Below are 18275 nucleotides of genomic sequence, written 5' to 3'. Positions count from 1 at the left end.
CGCACACGGGCGTGGTGGTGGTGTTGGTGAGGGAAGGGGTATCATTTCAGCGCACACTAGGATACGCCGCGCTGTTGCAAATAATGCGCTATCTGTGCGCTGGGTGCTGGGTGCTGTGTACTGCGTGTATTGAGGTTAGATATAAACAAAAGCCTAGTGATTGCTGGGTGCTGAGAATGTTGTTAAGGGGGGCCCCACATAGCAGGCGTGTGCGTGTGCGGTTCCCGACGGTTGTTTGTGGTCGGTTGCCGCGTAGCAGTGGTGTTGCTCGAGTGGAGTTGTTTGTTTCCCTTTCTTTCTTTCATTCTTTGTTCGCTGTTTTCCACGCGAGAACCGGTCGTGGAAAAGGCGCTTCAAAATCATATCGCCGGAAAATGTTCTAAACACGTTCTACCGAATCCGGCCCTTCCCCGGTGATGTTCCGCGGTCATGGTACGCGCAAGCATATACTCCGCTACCGGTCTGATGAGCCGTGCTTCACGTGTTGATGTCAGTTCGGCTTCCCGACGGGGGTGGGCAGCGAGGAAGCGAACAAGAGAAAGCGATTCTCAACCGGAAAACGGTTGTTCGTGTAAGTTTCGTCCTGCCGATGGGCCGAGCGAGTAGCAACCGAACCCACTAAACTGTGTCCCGTGTCCAAAACTCGACCGAGGCCGATGTGTGTGTGTGTTTGTGTGGGAAGGTGAGTAATTTAGTCATGTTCCCTCTAAACCATGGTCTGATTAGAAGTCGCGTCCATAGATTACGCTCCAGGCGGAACTTTTCGAACTCGAACCACTACATACACACTCACACACATACACATGCATACCAAAAGCAACGGAAAATCCTAACCCGCTTGCTGTGACGTGGCTCCTCAAACGATAAACGGGCACGATGAAACTACACGTCATAGAAACTGTGGCAGATGTTGTGTGTTTGTGTGTGTGTGTGTTTGCGCGGGAGTATAGGGCGGGGTAAGGCAAACTTTCGAGCCAGTCTGCCCCAGCTCCAAGTCTCGCCCCATATGCCCACATGGCCGCTGCCGTGTTGGCTGCCGTATGGTAGTGTTTCCGGTCGTCTGAATAGTTTCGCACACTGGCCCCTCCCTCCTTGGATTCACCCGGGGTCCTACCCCGGGGATCTCACCCGGGACCTCCCCCGGGGGAAAGGTTGGGCTGGTTCATTTTTTGTCTCATTTCGTCCCCCTTCTATCTCCCTCTCTCTCTTTCTCTCTCATTTGCATAACACATCCCGTTAACCCATCGTGACCCCGCTGGGTGTCTTTGGAATTTCCGGCTGCGGAAGTGTTACTTCCAAGTGCCGTAAACTTCCGCAATATGAATCGGTGGTACCAAATGGAGTGAACAAAAAAAGTGAAACTCGTTGCAAACGAAATCTGCAAAGTTTGCCCCCGCCGTCACTCCCGCTGTACATTCGTTCTGCTCCAAGGCGGGCACTGCGCGCCCAGGCATCGTGCCCGATTTCGCATTCTTCGGAAGGTTGCAAACGTCGGGACAGCGGACGCTCTGGTTGAGTGGCTTGGTTGGAGGGGGGAGGGGGGGGGCATCGTGTTGCGGAATTCGGCCTACATTTTCCGGTGCCATTTTCCATCATTAGCACACTAGGTTCTATTTGTGGAACTCGCGCTGCAACTGGCGGGATATACTGGTGGTGGCTGGTGGTGCTAGGCAAACATTCTTCTCCACAACCACGCAGCCGCCTTACGGAAGCTATTTTCAGCATACAGTGGGTGATAATTTTCAGCGACAGAGGCAGTAAATGTTTCGAAGCAGGATCTATTATTAAGTGTTTATTTCCGTTAAGTCCTATAGCACCGATGTACAAAAAGACGAAAGATTTATATGAGGCAAGCATTATATGATCGATAAAGGATCAAATCTCAAACGTATCCTACTATTCTGTACGCTATAAAAACCAATTAAACAATTGCGAAAGGATGTGGTGAGAAGTCCAAACGGGAGTTGATACTCAACCGGATCATATACATTCATATCATGCACGCCTATCGATCAGACTATCGAGCCACTCCGTATCGGAGAGGTTAATTGATGATATGGTTTGTTCCGTTTGTTTCATTGAGACAGGATAATATGTTTTGTATTCTGTACTATTTAATTCCGTTACGGTTTTAAACAAATTGCACGAAAGGGAAACAATTCTTATAACTCAATACCTACCATACTGTCATAAAAGTGGAAAACAATCGCACAAATTGTATAACAATGTCACTCCGTAATTAAAACATGATTGGTACCATTTTCTCCCCTATTCCCACCGTAAAATGCATCCTTTTGCTGGCCTTTTTTAATTCACCCTCCAAAAAGAATGATAGCAAATAGAGCAACACACCAACTTATGCTTCATCATTGGCTATGCAGCGCCGTGGGTCGAACTAGTCCTCGGAACGGCAAACGTACAACGTTTGCACCAGTCAAGCTTGCTACACAACGGAATGCAACCTGAAGCCGGAAGTGAATGTACTAAAAACAAAAAATACAACACCCAGCCATAGCCCCCAGGTTAACGAACGCTAAAGTTCGCAGTCACATAATAGAATGGCATGAAGTGGGTGTGTGTGTGAGTGTGGGTGGGTGGGTGAGTAAGCTTCACCTCCCTATTTTCCCCTCGCAAGGAGCAGGTAAAGTGGACTAAGTGATGGACTGGTGCTCTAGAAAAGGGCACTGCTCGAGTAATTAAGTATAAAGCGCGCGGGGCGTGCTGATTGCAGCAGTACAGAACGGGGCCGACCGATTCACGGGACAGAGTAAGTTAATAAAATGTTGCAAAACTTTCCCCCCTCCAATTTCCCTTACCACGCGCCAATTGCTCACTTTGTGTGTGTGTGTGTGTTTTTTTTTTGAGGCAATGTACGGTGAAAAGGTTGAGGAGGGCGTTCAGAAGCTGATGGAGTAGTTGATTTGCATTTCTGGTGCTGGGCTTTGGAGGCAACGCTTTAGGCCGGGAAAGCGATGGAATGATGACAAAAATGAAACCAAAAAAAGAGAGAGAGAGAGATGGAGAGAGAAAGAAAGAGAGAAACAAGAAAGAAACAACTTGAAGTGCGGTAAAGGACCCCGAACTCCGATTGTCCCTATTTTTTTTTTATTTGCTCAATGTGTCAGTTCTCGATCGTACTGTGCATAAATTCATATGCGAGCGTTTGGTGCAATCGGTGTCCCACCCCGCTTATGGGAGCGGTTGTGACAGGGAGCTCCCGGCAGACCCGATCAAAGCCTACTCGGCCGATTCGACTTGATGGGGTGTATGGGAATATATTGGACTACGTACTACGTGTGAGGGCATGTGGGGTAGTTTGTGCGGAGCAAGTTCAATGGCGTGATTATGCACGGCGGATAGCGCTCATATACCGCCCGCACGGTCACGTTTGTTCGATGTTTGCATAAAACTAAAGGAAGTCAATGACAAAAGTTATGACCGCACGCGAATTGTGGGTGGAATGTCGCGGAAGGAATTCCTTTTTTTCGATTTTGGAGACAAATTGATTCAGCCAGCTGGCCTGATTTCTGGGAGATTGTTTTGTTTTTTTTTGTTTTGTTGTTGCTGGAAGTTAAATCATTCATTGAATAGAATTGTATTTTTAACGTGCGATTTTAAAATGCTTAAAATCTCATGCGATGTACGTTTAACTCTGCTTTTAAAAAAACATGTCCATCATTAAATGCTCAACAAAAAGTAAATGAAGGGAAACGTACAGTTTCAACTATCTAATGCAAAAACACATTTAAAATAAATTGGTTTGACACACGTTTTTCTTTAATAAGCTTTTCAGAGGTTACTATCAATTGCTATGATAATGAGCCATGAGCCATTAATCCGTTAAGGTCATATAATTTGAAAATTTAGATTCATATTAAATTAGCATTTGAAATTGCACTGATATAAAATTAGGCTAAATTTGGGAACTCTTTAATTTGCTGGAAAATACGACCCATACACACAAGAAAACGTCATCAATGCGTGAAACATTATTTTGTAACTTATTTAAAACTAGCTCAATCTATTCCACTTTTTGCTTGCGATGTTAACTCACTTTAGTGATTTAATTTCACGAAATGGGCTTTAAATAAGCCATCCGGCCTTCAAATATTGGTAATATGAAACTAAAATTATTCCCACGTGTTGCAGCTCACTGTCGCCAACAAGAAAGAAACAAGAAAGAAAAAAATCGAATGATTGCAGGCTTTTTTTTACTAGTTATCACAATTGGATCATTTATTTATACAACCTACACAGTGTTCGGAGTAGTTTAACTTACGTATAATTTTCTAATCTACAACCACCCTCTCCCCCCCCCCCCCCCCCTCTCCCCTAATGATGCTCGTTAGCGTAGTTTAAAACCCGCCCGCCACTGCGACAAATGACGCGAAGTGATTGACCTCGCAGGGGACACTTCCAATGCGCTGACACCTTTAGGCTGATGGTCTTACATTTTCTGCCTATAATTATGCTGGCTAAGAAGCAGCGGCAGCGTTGAAACGGGCCAAGCAACAGGGGACACACAACGCGCGGTACAAGCAACAAAATCGGTGCTGTTCCCGGAAGCGTTAAATCGAATATTGGATATGTCACAAAGGAAGAGGGAAAGGTATTGTATTCCAACACCGTGCCCGTAAGCCAATTATCGTCGAGGACGAGGACATTTGCTTGGTGTGTCTCAGCGCTGTGTCTCGCTGTGGCTATGATGGACAATGGAGCAGTGCACGGTACGCACTTAGCAAGAAGTTGCAACGTTAGATACGCTATCGATTTGGAGGTTCTCCGTTCGGTCTTTGGATGTGCCGTTGCGTTCGTTCGCGTGTCTTTTGAACCACCGCCGAGGCACTACAAAGCCGCCGACATGCAGTCACGAGGATCTATCGGAGTGTAATAGGGGTATAATAAGACCGGCCGGACCGGCGCGTACTGAAAACAGCTGGGCACGATGGCGATGGCGGCTTCCCCAGCACAAGCGGCACACGAACGCACGCACGCATTAGGCGTGTGCCGAGATTGGCGAAACGAAACCGGGCAGGTTAGGTGACCGGGGTGCCTTCTTCGATCGGTGCGTCGGTGTCGATTTTGTAGGGCCATTCGCGATGTATCACCGGACCGATGTCGCCGTTCAGGATGGCGATCAGCTCGTCCAGGAATCGTACATCGTCCAGATCGTCTGAGAGTTTCTTCGCGTCGGCAATGAGGCGGTTAGTAGTCGCTTCCAAGGACTGCGGGAAAGGGGGAATGGTGAACAAAATGGGGGTTTTAGCATTTGGGGCAAATATTGTAATCCCAGGGACCCTGCTTACCAGTATGTCATTATGCAGCTCGACCGATTTGTACATGAGCGAGTGGATGTTCGTGTCGAGCTTGCCGATCTCCTCGATCTTGTCCGATATGTCGTCGATCATGCTCGATGCGGTCGAGCTGCAGCTCGTCTGCCCCGAGGAGCTGGACGAGTCGAACACGCTGGGCGTCTTGCGGCGAAAGTTTTGCAGCTGGAAGCTGTTCAGTATGCTAGACTCGAGCAGCCCGAACGTGCGGTACCGCTCGTTGCGACGCGTCACGCTGTCCCGCCATCTGTCGGACAGTGTGTTGTCGCACCGGTAGTCCTCGTCGCTGGTCGAAACGTGAACGTTCGGATCGGTGTCCTCGGAATGCTGCTGTTGCTGCTGGTGGTGATGATGGTGATGGCGATGATGTACGCTTTGTGCATCGTCTAGCTGGCGCCGGCCGGTAGGGCTGGAGGTGGTAGATTTTGGCTGGTGGAAGGGCGAGGTGCGCAACAGACCGCAGCAGCAGTTGACGTTGAGGTTGGTCGGGTTGATGTCCGTCTGCTCGAGCTCCTCGTACAGGGTGAGCGCATTTTCTTCGTCCGTAGAAAGCGTAAACTCTAGCTTTGGTAGCCGTTCGTCCACGGGGTTCATCTGTGTGTATATAGGGTAAAGAAAAAGAATGAAACAATTTAAACATAAAGTTGTAAAACTGGTAGAAGTGTTGAAAGAAGGTCAATTTCACTACATTAGGATAGGTGCAATCATCAATTCTCATGAGTTGAGTAATGAGTATTTAATATGCGCACTGGTTACGCAGATCAGGTATAAAAGCATGGAATCACTAGTACCACAGTCATACAGCAAGTCTACCCACTACCGTCAACTGCTCTTGTTTGAAACATCTAACCATACCCAACCCAACCCACAGCAATGAAGGCTACTCTGTTCTTCCTGGTCGTCGTCCTGTGCGTCGTGGCTATCTCTGCCAACAGCAGTGAGCAGCATGGCAAGGGACAGGGCAAGGGCAAAGGAAAGGAACAAGCTTCCGCTGGAGCTGCCGATGGCTCGAAAGTAGGCGTTGGCAACGGCAAGGGCAAGGGACAGGAGAAGGGCGACGCTGCATCCCGTGCTGAGGCTGGCCGTGCCCATGCTCAGAATGGAGGAAAGGGCCAGGAGAAGGCCAAGGAGCACGGAAAGGGCAAGGGAAAGAACTGAACGGAACATACGGAAATAAAATGATACATTATAGCTAAACAAACATACATTTGTAGTTATTTGATAACACATCAAAACAATACATGTGAGCTGATTGAAAGAAAATGATCGTGAAGAGGGAATCCTACGGAAAGTGTTTCAAACCATGTTATACTTAAGAAGCTTCATTTTCTCTATGACAGTTGTCGCTTTTCCTGGAGTGTTTGCTAACTGCTGTCGCATCATATCGCAACAAAACTATGGTAATATATTGTAACTCAGTGAAATAATGCCGATGAAATGGTTTATATTCTACTGTAGACTATAACTCCTGTTAAATTCTCATGGACCAGTTTGATACACGTTGTGCTATGAATGATGTAAATGAATCTGAACTGAACACATATAGAGTAATGCGAACAGAATCATCGTGGTTTTGAGTATTGGAGCCGTCCATCAGACTAAATGAATATCTGTTATGATGTAGCTGACCATGTTTGCATCATATTTACTAGTCAAGGAATGCACTTGAATGTCGAGTAATTCATGACATAATATCAAACTTACGAATATGTGTGGTGTAGAAAATATATAAATTATATTATATATTCGTTCCAAACAAAAATCACATTTTTCCTCAGTTAAAACACTGGCGATGACTCTTTATCAATTATCGATCAAGAGAGCGATCCATATTTGGTGGGGGTTCTTTGATCAGACGGTTTTGAGGAAGACACGGATGTGGAAAGACAACAGCATAAGGTGTTGGACTCGAGCCTCAAATAGAAGACATTTAACTAGGATATATTTGCAAATGATCACCTGCATATCAGTAGCTTGATCATCTTACAGAGATTGAATACAACAAGGAATGGTGAAACGCATGAACTTGCTGCATGAATCACATTTCATACATGATCATGTGCCAGATCATTACTCTTCATTTTCATCTTATTTGGCATAACCATTTACTGCCTGCAGTGTTCATTTTCTTGATCGTAATTTAATAGCTTTACACGCGCATTATTCTCACTAATGATGATGTTGGTTGACTATAAATACCGACGAACAACCCTCGAAACAGCACAACTAGCCCAGCTACCAGCAGCTTAACCAACCAGCCAACCTAGCTCCAACCAACCAATCCAACCCTGTCCAACCAACAATGAAGGCTACTCTGTTCTTCCTGGTCGTCGTCCTGTGCGCAGTGGCTCTGGCTGCTCCACAATCCGAACAGAAGCGGGGTGGAAAGGGAAAGTCCGAAGTACAGGGCAAGGGCAACCGACAGGGCGAGTCGGGATCGATGGAGGATGGACAGCAGGGTGGTAGTTCGGAGGAGAGCCAAGGTGGAAAGGGCGGAAAGGGCGGAAAGGGCGGCAAGGGTGGCAAGGGAGGAAAGGGCGGTATGGACCGTGAGATGGAAGGCTCGTCGCGTCGCATGGAGAGCCCGAAAGGAAAGGGAAAGCAGGAGCAGCAGAAGGAACACGGCAAGGGCCGTGAAAATGGCAAGGGCAAGAAGAACTAAGGTGACGATTGGTTCGAGCGATGGTTGAACAATAAAGCATCTTGAAAACAAACCAAAGAAACTTATTTGTGCAGAGTATGAGGAACGCAATCCGAACAAACGCAAAAACGTTTCCGTAAATGATGTTGATATTTATGTGGAAGGTTGTTGATATAACTGAACTTCAACGATATGATCTTTGAATCAACAGTTTGGTCTTTGCCTAGTTTATCTGCAATCCGAGGTTCTCTGCCGCCTACTCGATCCCTTGGTAAGCTTCTGCTACATAGGAGTGCCGCACACCATTGATGTCTATATCATCAGCATATGCCAGGATATGGGTTGACTCATAGAAGATGGTTCCCGAAGCTTCCAACCTCGAGTCCTGGATGGCCCTCTCTGGCGCTAAGTAGAATATGAGACAGGCAAGCTCGTCCCCCTGGCGCAGACCTTTAATGGTAGCAAAAAGCCTTGAGAGTTTTCCCTCAACCTTCACCTGGCAAGTGATGTTGGTCATAGTCATTTTAACTAACCGTATCAGTTTGGCCGGGATTCCAAAAGTGGCTTTTGATAAAAGGAATTTTAGTGTTTTGATAATTATGAGAATTTCTTGGAATTACCTGCTAAACATGCATGGAAAGACTACCAAGTGGCACATTGATTTTGTTTATGTTTTGGAACGTGTGAACCACGATTAATGCAGGGAAGATCGTCGAAATGAATCAGCAGTTGAGCTGATCGGACAATGTTAGAAGTCATGATAATAAGTCGAATATGTCGTATGTTAAAGATCTTCTACGAACTATTCGCAAACATAATCAATCAAGTGTTAAGAGCTTAGAAGTTCGATCAATGTATTGACATTACGATCTTCTTTCAGTTGGCGTAACGTTCTACGCGGCCATGCCGGCTTACATTACCTATACAGGCTTTCGAGACTTAATTCATTACCACGTAGCTAGATAGTCAATCCTTGCTACGGGGGGACGGTTCATTCTGAGCTTGAACCCATGACGGGCATGTTATTAAGTCGTTCGAGTTGACGACTGTACCACGGGACCGCCCGACATTACGATCTATTAAGTGATATTAGGCCATTATTTCTTATTTTCGGTCAAGTTGGTCATTAATGTATGTCCTTGGACAATATCCAGTTGCAATTTTCTTGATCGCAATTTGATAGCTTGACACGTATGTTATTCTCACTAACGATCATATTGGTTGACTATAAATATCGATGAACTAGCCTCGAAACAGCACAACTAGCCCAGCTACCACCAGCTTAACCAACCAGCCAACCTAGCTCCAACCAACCAATCCAACCCTGTCGAACCAACAATGAAGGCTACTCTGTTCTTCCTGGTCGTCGTCCTGTGCGCAGTGGCTCTGGCTGCTCCACAATCCGAACAGAAGCGGGGTGGAAAGGGAAAGTCCGAAGTACAGGGCAAGGGCAAGGGCAACAGACAGGACGAGTCGGGATCGATGGAGGATGGACAACAGGGTGGTAGCTCGGAGGAGAGCCAAGGTGGAAAGGGCGGAAAGGGTGGCAAGGGAGGAAAGGGTGGCAAGGGAGGAAAGGGCGGTATGGATCGTGAGATGGAAGGATCGTCGCGTCGCATGGAGAGCCCGAAAGGAAAGGGAAAGCAGGAGCAGCAGAAGGAACACGGCAAGGGCCGTGAAAATGGCAAGGGCAAGAAGAACTAAAGTGACGATTGGTTCGAGCGATGGTTGAACAATAAAGCATCTTGAAAACAAAACCAAAAGTTTTACGTGTGCAGAGTATGAGGAACGCAATCCGAACAAACGCAAACACATTTCCATAAATGTTGTTGATATTTACGTGGAAGGTTGTTGATATAACCGACCTTCGACGATATGATCTTTGGTATTTCTAATGATCTTACTTATCCGGCGCTACTAGTACTTTGCGGTCTTGGCTTGCCTCAGGAGTGTCCGAAACCACTCATGGTCTCGCGCTTTCGTCTGCCAATCCGTTATCACGGCCTCAATGGTGGACGCCGCAACGACATCTTGCGACCTCAATTTGGGCCTAACATGCCTCCTCTGTTCTTGCGGACAACAGCCCATCGGAGCCTGGCATGCTTGATACGCTGCACGACAATGAGGTCACCGTACATCTCGCATAGCTCGTCGTTATAACGGCTCCTCCATTGTCCTTCCACCCATACAGGGTCAGGAATCCTTCAAAGCATCTTTCTCTCGAACGCGGCTAAGAGGGTTTTGTCATATTTGGACAGTGTCCATGTCTCAGAGGCGTATGTTAGCACCGGTACTATATAGGAGCCATATATTGCCTGTTTCGTTCGTTGCAACAGGTTCTTTGAGGTGAACTGAATGCTCAGGCCGTATAAAGACCGGTTGGTAGCCAGCATCCTTGCGTGCAACTCAGCTACCACGCTATTGTCGTTGCAGACCTTTGACCCGAGGTAGGTGAATTCTGAAATGACTTCAAAAGGGCGTTCATCTATCTGTATGTCACGCCTATGTAGGTTTGGATTTGTTATTGGTAGGTCCGCTGATGTTGCCACCATCAGTTTGGTCTTTGCCTAGTTTATCTGAGATCCGAGGTTTTCCGAGGATCAGTTGAGCTGATCGGACAATGTTAGTGTTGTGATCGTATTGTTGCTCACCCCTGGATCGCGGCTGGAGACAGTCGCCGATACCAGTCAGGCGGCCGACGCAACGGCGAGGCGAAACTAGATAGGCAAGGCGAAATCTGGAGAGTTAGGAGAATTAGAATTAGGAGAATTAGAATTAAGGAATTGCTCTCTCTCTTCCGATCTGGCTTTGGTGGCGAACGGTTGTGTGTCAGCGCGGCACGGATGTTATCATTTTACTTATAATATAAGTTGTAAATTGTAGTTTGTGTTCGCGTCATTATTTTCAACGCTTCATCGGTCATCCGAACACAAAAGTTAGAAGTCATGATAATAAGACGAATATATCATATGTTAAAGATCTTCTACGAACTATTCGCAAACATAATCAATCAAGTAAGAAAAGCTTAGATGTTCGATCAATGCGTTGACATTACGATCTATTAAGTAATATTACGCCATTATTTCTCATTTTTAGTGATTTTGGCCATCGCTGTTTGTCCTTGAACAATATCCAGTTGCAATTTTCTTGATCGCAATTTAATAGTAATAATTGCCATTTAATAGTAATTTAATAGTAATAATTGACACGTATGTTATTGTCACTAACGATCATGTTGGTTGACTATAAATATCGATGAACTAGCCTCGAAACAGCACAACCAGCCCAGCTACCAGCAGCTTAACCAACCAGCCATCCTAGCTCCAACCAACCAATCCAACCCTGTCCAACCAACAATGAAGGCTACTCTGTTCTTCCTGGTCGTCGTCCTGTGCGCAGTGGCTCTGGCTGCTCCACAATCCGAACAGAAGCGGGGTGGAAAGGGAAAGTCCGAAGTACAGGGCAAGGGCAAGGGCAACCGACAGGGCGAGTCGGGATCGATGGAGGACGGACAGCAGGGTGGTAGCTCGGAGGAGAGCCAAGGTGGAAAGGGCGGAAAAGGCGGAAAGGGTGGCAAGGGAGGAAAGGGCGGTATGGATCGTGAGATGGAAGGCTCGTCGCGTCGCATGGAGAGCCCGAAAGGAAAGGGAAAGCAGGAGCAGCAGAAGGAACACGGCAAGGGCCGTGAAAATGGCAAAGGCAAGAAGAACTAAGGTGACGATTGGTTCGAGCGATGGTTGAACAATAAAGCAGCTTGAAAACAAACCAAAGAAACTTATTTGTGCAGAGTATGAGGAACGCAATCCGAACAAACGCAAAAACATTTCCGTAAATGATGTTGATATTTATGTGGAAGGTTGTTGATATAACTGAACTTCAACGATATGATCTTTGAATCAACAGTTTGGTCTTTGCCTAGTTTATCTGCAATCCGAGGTTCTCTGCCGCCTACTCGATCCCTTGGTAGGCTTCTGCTACATAGGAGTGCCGCACACCATTGATGTCTATATCATCAGCATATGCCAGGATATGGGTTGACTCATAGAAGATGGTTCCCGAAGCTTCCAACCTCGAGTCCTGGATGGCCCTCTCTGGCGCTAAGTAGAATATGAGACAGGCAAGCTCGTCCCCCTGGCGCAGACCTTTAATGGTAGCAAAAAGCCTTGAGAGTTTTCCCTCAACCTTCACCTGGCAAGTGATGTTGGTCATAGTCATTTTAACTAACCGTATCAGTTTGGCCGGGATTCCAAAAGTGGCTTTTGATAAAAGGAATTTTAGTGTTTTGATAATTATGAGAATTTCTTGGAATTACCTGCTAAACATGCATGGAAAGACTACCAAGTGGCACATTGATTTTGTTTATGTTTTGGAACGTGTGAACCACGATTAATGCAGGGAAGATCGTCGAAATGAATCAGCAGTTGAGCTGATCGGACAATGTTAGAAGTCATGATAATAAGACGAATATATCATATGTTAAAGATCTTCTACGAACTATTCGCAAACATAATCAATCAAGTGTTAAGAGCTTAGAAGTTCGATCAATGTATTGACATTACGATCTTCTTTTAGTTGGCGTAACATTCTACGCGGCCATGCCGGCTTACATTACCTATACAGGCTTTCGAGACTTAATTCATTACCACGTAGCTAGATAGTCAATCCTTGCTACGAAGGGACGGTTCATTCTGAGCTTGAACCCATGACGGGCATGTTATTGAGTCGTTCGAGTTGACGACTGTACCACGGGACCGCCCGACATTACGATCTATTAAGTGATATTAGGCCATTATTTCTCATTTTTAGTCATTTTGGCCATCGCTGTTTGTCCTTGAACAATATCCAGTTGCAATTTTCTTGATCGCAATTTAATAGCTTGACAAGTATGTTAATATCACTAACGATCATGTTGGTTGACTATAAATACTGATGAACAACCCTCGAAAAAACACAACCAGCTCAGCTACCAGCAGCTTAACCAACCACCCAACCCAGCTCACCAACCCAACTCAACCCACAACAATGAAGGCTACTCTGTTCTTCCTGGTCGTCGTCCTGTGCGTCGTGGCTATCTCTGCCAACAGCAGTGAGCAGCATGGCAAGGGACAGGGCAAGGGCAAAGGAAAGGAACAAGCTTCCGCTGGAGCTGCCGATGGCTCGAAAGTAGGCGTTGGCAACGGCAAGGGCAAGGGACAGGAGAAGGGCGACGCTGCATCCCGTGCTGAGGCTGGCCGTGCCCATGCTCAGAATGGAGGAAAGGGCCAGGAGAAGACCAAGGAGCACGGAAAGGGCAAGGGAAAGAACTGAACGGAACATACGGAAATAAAATGATACATTATAGCTAAACATACATACATTTGTAGTTATTTGATAACACATCAAAACAATACATGTGAGCTGATTGAAAGAAATGATCATGAAGAGTGTTTGCTAACTGCTGTCGCATCATATCGCAACAAAACTATGGTAATATATTGTAACTCAGTGAAATAATGCCGATGGAATGGTTTATATTCTACTGTAGACTATAACTCCTGTTAAATGCTCATGGACCAGTATGATACACGTTGTGCTATGAATGATGTAAATGAATCTGAACTGAACCCATATACCGTAATGCGAACAGAATCATCGTGGTTTTGAGTATTGGAGCCGTCCATCAGACTAAATGAATATCTGTTATGATGTAGCTGACCATGTTTGCATCATATTTACTAGTCAAGGAATGCACTTGAATGTCGAGTAATTCATGACATAATATCAAACTTACGAATATGTGTGGTGTAGAAAATATATAAATTATATTATATATTCGTTCCAAACAAAAATCACATTTTTCCTCAGTTAAAACACTGGCGATGACTCTTTATCAATTATCGATCAAGAGAGCGATCCATATTTGGTGGGGGTTCTTTGATCAGACGGTTTTGAGGAAGACACGGATGTGGAAAGACAACAGCATAAGGTGTTGGACTCGAGCCTCAAATAGAAGACATTTAACTAGGATATATTTGCAAATGATCACCTGCATATCAGTAGCTCGATCATCTTACAGAGATTGAATACAACAAGGAATGGAGAAACGCATGAACTTGCTGCATGAATCACATTTCATACATGATCATGTGCCAGATCATTTTTCTTTATTTTCATCTTATTAGGCATAACCATTTACTGCCTGCAGTGTTCATTTTCTTGATCGCAATTTAATAGCTTTACACGGGTATTATTCTCACTAATGATGATGTTGGTTGACTATAAATATCGATGAACTAGCCTCGAAACAGCACAACTAGCCCAGCTACCAGCAGCTTAACCAACCAGCCATCCTAGCTCCAACCAACCAATCCAACCCTGTCGAACCAACAATGAAGGCTACTCTGTTCTTCCTGGTCGTCGTCCTGTGCGCAGTGGCTCTGGCTGCTCCACAATCCGAACAGAAGCGGGGTGGAAAGGGAAAGTCCGAAGTACAGGGCAAGGGCAAGGGCAATCGACAGGGCGAGTCGGGATCGATGGAGGACGGACAGCAGGGTGCTAGCTCGGAGGAGAGCCAAGGTGGAAAGGGCGGAAAGGGCGGAAAGGGTGGCAAGGGAGGAAAGGGCGGTATGGATCGTGAGATGGAAGGATCGTCGCGTCGCATGGAGAGCCCGAAAGGAAAGGGAAAGCAGGAGCAGCAGAAGGAACACGGCAAGGGCCGTGAAAATGGCAAGGGCAAGAAGAACTAAGGTGACGATTGGTTCGAGCGATGGTTGAACAATAAAGCATCTTGAAAACAAACCAAAGAAACTTATTTGTGCAGAGTATGAGGAACGCAATCCGAACAAACGCAAAAACGTTTCCGTAAATGATGTTGATATTTATGTGGAAGGTTGTTGATATAACTGAACTTCAACGATATGATCTTTGAATCAACAGTTTGGTCTTTGCCTAGTTTATCTGCAATCCGAGGTTCTCTGCCGCCTACTCGATCCCTTGGTAGGCTTCTGCTACATAGGAGTGCCGCACACCATTGATGTCTATATCATCAGCATATGCCAGGATATGGGTTGACTCATAGAAGATGGTTCCCGAAGCTTCCAACCTCAAGTCCTGGATGGCCCTCTCTGGCGCTAAGTAGAATATGAGACAGGCAAGCTCGTCCCCCTGGCGCAGACCTTTAATGGTAGCAAAAAGCCTTGAGAGTTTTCCCTCAACCTTCACCTGGCAAGTGATGTTGGTCATAGTCATTTTAACTAACCGTATCAGTTTGGCCGGGATTCCAAAAGTGGCTTTTGATAAAAGGAATTTTAGTGTTTTGATAATTATGAGAATTTCTTGGAATTACCTGCTAAACATGCATGGAAAGACTACCAAGTGGCACATTGATTTTGTTTATGTTTTGGAACGTGTGAACCACGATTAATGCAGGGAAGATCGTCGAAATGAATCAGCAGTTGAGCTGATCGGACAATGTTAGAAGTCATGATAATAAGTCGAATATGTCGTATGTTAAAGATCTTCTACGAACTATTCGCAAACATAATCAATCAAGTGTTAAGAGCTTAGAAGTTCGATCAATGTATTGACATTACGATCTTCTTTCAGTTGGCGTAACGTTCTACGCGGCCATGCCGGCTTACATTACCTATACAGGCTTTCGAGACTTAATTCATTACCACGTAGCTAGATAGTCAATCCTTGCTACGGGGGGACGGTTCATTCTGAGCTTGAACCCATGACGGGCATGTTATTAAGTCGTTCGAGTTGACGACTGTACCACGGGACCGCCCGACATTACGATCTATTAAGTGATATTAGGCCATTATTTCTTATTTTCGGTCAAGTTGGTCATTAATGTATGTCCTTGGACAATATCCAGTTGCAATTTTCTTGATCGCAATTTGATAGCTTGACACGTATGTTATTCTCACTAACGATCATATTGGTTGACTATAAATATCGATGAACTAGCCTCGAAACAGCACAACTAGCCCAGCTACCAGCAGCTTAACCAACCAGCCAACCTAGCTCCAACCAACCAATCCAACCCTGTCGAACCAACAATGAAGGCTACTCTGTTCTTCCTGGTCGTCGTCCTGTGCGCAGTGGCTCTGGCTGCTCCACAATCCGAACAGAAGCGGGGTGGAAAGGGAAAGTCCGAAGTACAGGGCAAGGGCAAGGGCAACAGACAGGACGAGTCGGGATCGCTGGAGGATGGACAGCAGGGTGGTAGCTCGGAGGAGAGCCAAGGTGGAAAGGGCGGAAAGGGTGGCAAGGGAGGAAAGGGTGGCAAGGGAGGAAAGGGCGGTATGGATCGTGAGATGGAAGGATCGTCGCGTCGCATGGAGAGCCCGAAAGGAAAGGGAAAGCAGGAGCAGCAGAAGGAACACGGCAAGGGCCGTGAAAATGGCAAGGGCAAGAAGAACTAAAGTGACGATTGGTTCGAGCGATGGTTGAACAATAAAGCATCTTGAAAACAAAACCAAAAGTTTTACGTGTGCAGAGTATGAGGAACGCAATCCGAACAAACGCAAACACATTTCCATAAATGTTGTTGATATTTACGTGGAAGGTTGTTGATATAACCGACCTTCGACGATATGATCTTTGGTATTTCTAATGATCTTACTTATCCGGCGCTACTAGTACTTTGCGGTCTTGGCTTGCCTCAGGAGTGTCCGAAACCACTCATGGTCTCGCGCTTTCGTCTGCCAATCCGTTATCACGGCCTCAATGGTGGATGCCGCAACGACATCTTGCGACCTCAATTTGGGCCTAACATGCCTCCTCTGTTCTTGCGGACAACAGCCCATCGGAGCCTGGCATGCTTGATACGCTGCACGACAATGAGGTCACCGTACATCTCGCATAGCTCGTCGTTATAACGGCTCCTCCATTGTCCTTCCACCCATACAGGGTCAGGAATCCTTCAAAGCATCTTTCTCTCGAACGCGGCTAAGAGGGTTTTGTCATATTTGGACAGTGTCCATGTCTCAGAGGCGTATGTTAGCACCGGTACTATATAGGAGCCATATATTGCCTGTTTCGTTCGTTGCAACAGGTTCTTTGAGGTGAACTGAATGCTCAGGCCGTATAAAGACCGGTTGGTAGCCAGCATCCTTGCGTGCAACTCAGCTACCACGCTATCGTCGTTGCAGACCTTTGACCCGAGGTAGGTGAATTCTGAAATGACTTCAAAAGGGCGTTCATCTATCTGTATGTCACGCCTATGTAGGTTTGGATTTGTTATTGGTAGGTCCGCTGATGTTGCCACCATCAGTTTGGTCTTTGCCTAGTTTATCTGAGATCCGAGGTTTTCCGAGGATCAGTTGAGCTGATCGGACAATGTTAGTGTTGTGATCGTATTGTTGCTCACCCCTGGATCGCGGCTGGAGACAGTCGCCGATACCAGTCAGGCGGCCGACGCAACGGCGAGGCGAAACTAGATAGGCAAGGCGAAATCTGGAGAGTTAGGAGAATTAGAATTAGGAGAATTAGAATTAAGGAATTGCTCTCTCTCTTCCGATCTGGCTTTGGTGGCGAACGGTTGTGTGTCAGCGCGGCACGGATGTTATCATTTTACTTATAATATAAGTTGTAAATTGTAGTTTGTGTTCGCGTCATTATTTTCAACGCTTCATCGGTCATCCGAACACAAAAGTTAGAAGTCATGATAATAAGACGAATATATCATATGTTAAAGATCTTCTACGAACTATTCGCAAACATAATCAATCAAGTAAGAAAAGCTTAGATGTTCGATCAATGCGTTGACATTACGATCTATTAAGTAATATTACGCCATTATTTCTCATTTTTAGTGATTTTGGCCATCGCTGTTTGTCCTTGAACAATATCCAGTTGCAATTTTCTTGATCGCAATTTAATAGTAATAATTGCCATTTAATAGTAATTTAATAGTAATAATTGACACGTATGTTATTGTCACTAACGATCATGTTGGTTGACTATAAATATCGATGAACTAGCCTCGAAACAGCACAACCAGCCCAGCTACCAGCAGCTTAACCAACCAGCCATCCTAGCTCCAACCAACCAATCCAACCCTGTCCAACCAACAATGAAGGCTACTCTGTTCTTCCTGGTCGTCGTCCTGTGCGCAGTGGCTCTGGCTGCTCCACAATCCGAACAGAAGCGGGGTGGAAAGGGAAAGTCCGAAGTACAGGGCAAGGGCAAGGGCAACCGACAGGGCGAGTCGGGATCGATGGAGGACGGACAGCAGGGTGGTAGCTCGGAGGAGAGCCAAGGTGGAAAGGGCGGAAAAGGCGGAAAGGGTGGCAAGGGAGGAAAGGGCGGTATGGATC

At 46.0% G+C, this 18275-nt stretch overlaps 1 protein-coding gene across 6 annotated transcripts in view; it reads right to left on the bottom strand.

Annotated features, from left to right (window-relative positions):
• Positions 1–4205: 4205 nt before the first annotated feature.
• LOC1281107 (lateral signaling target protein 2 homolog) overlaps positions 4206–18275 on the bottom strand; it is a 28184-nt gene continuing 14114 nt past the window's right edge. For all 6 annotated transcript variants that reach the window (XM_321045.6, XM_061643643.1, XM_061643640.1 and 3 more), the window contains exons 3-4: positions 5307–5924; positions 4206–5225 (exon numbers count right to left, since the gene is read on the bottom strand). In XM_321045.6, the coding sequence (XP_321045.6) occupies positions 5037–5225; positions 5307–5924 (807 nt within the window). In that variant the 3' untranslated portion in view covers positions 4206–5036. The remainder of the gene's footprint in view (positions 5226–5306; positions 5925–18275) is intronic.

This window comes from Anopheles gambiae, chromosome 2, assembly GCF_943734735.2.
Source record: "Anopheles gambiae chromosome 2, idAnoGambNW_F1_1, whole genome shotgun sequence".
NCBI lineage: Eukaryota > Metazoa > Arthropoda > Insecta > Diptera > Culicidae > Anopheles > Anopheles gambiae.
Note: the sequence above shows the minus strand (reverse complement) of the source record. Positions and strands in the feature narration are given on the sequence as shown.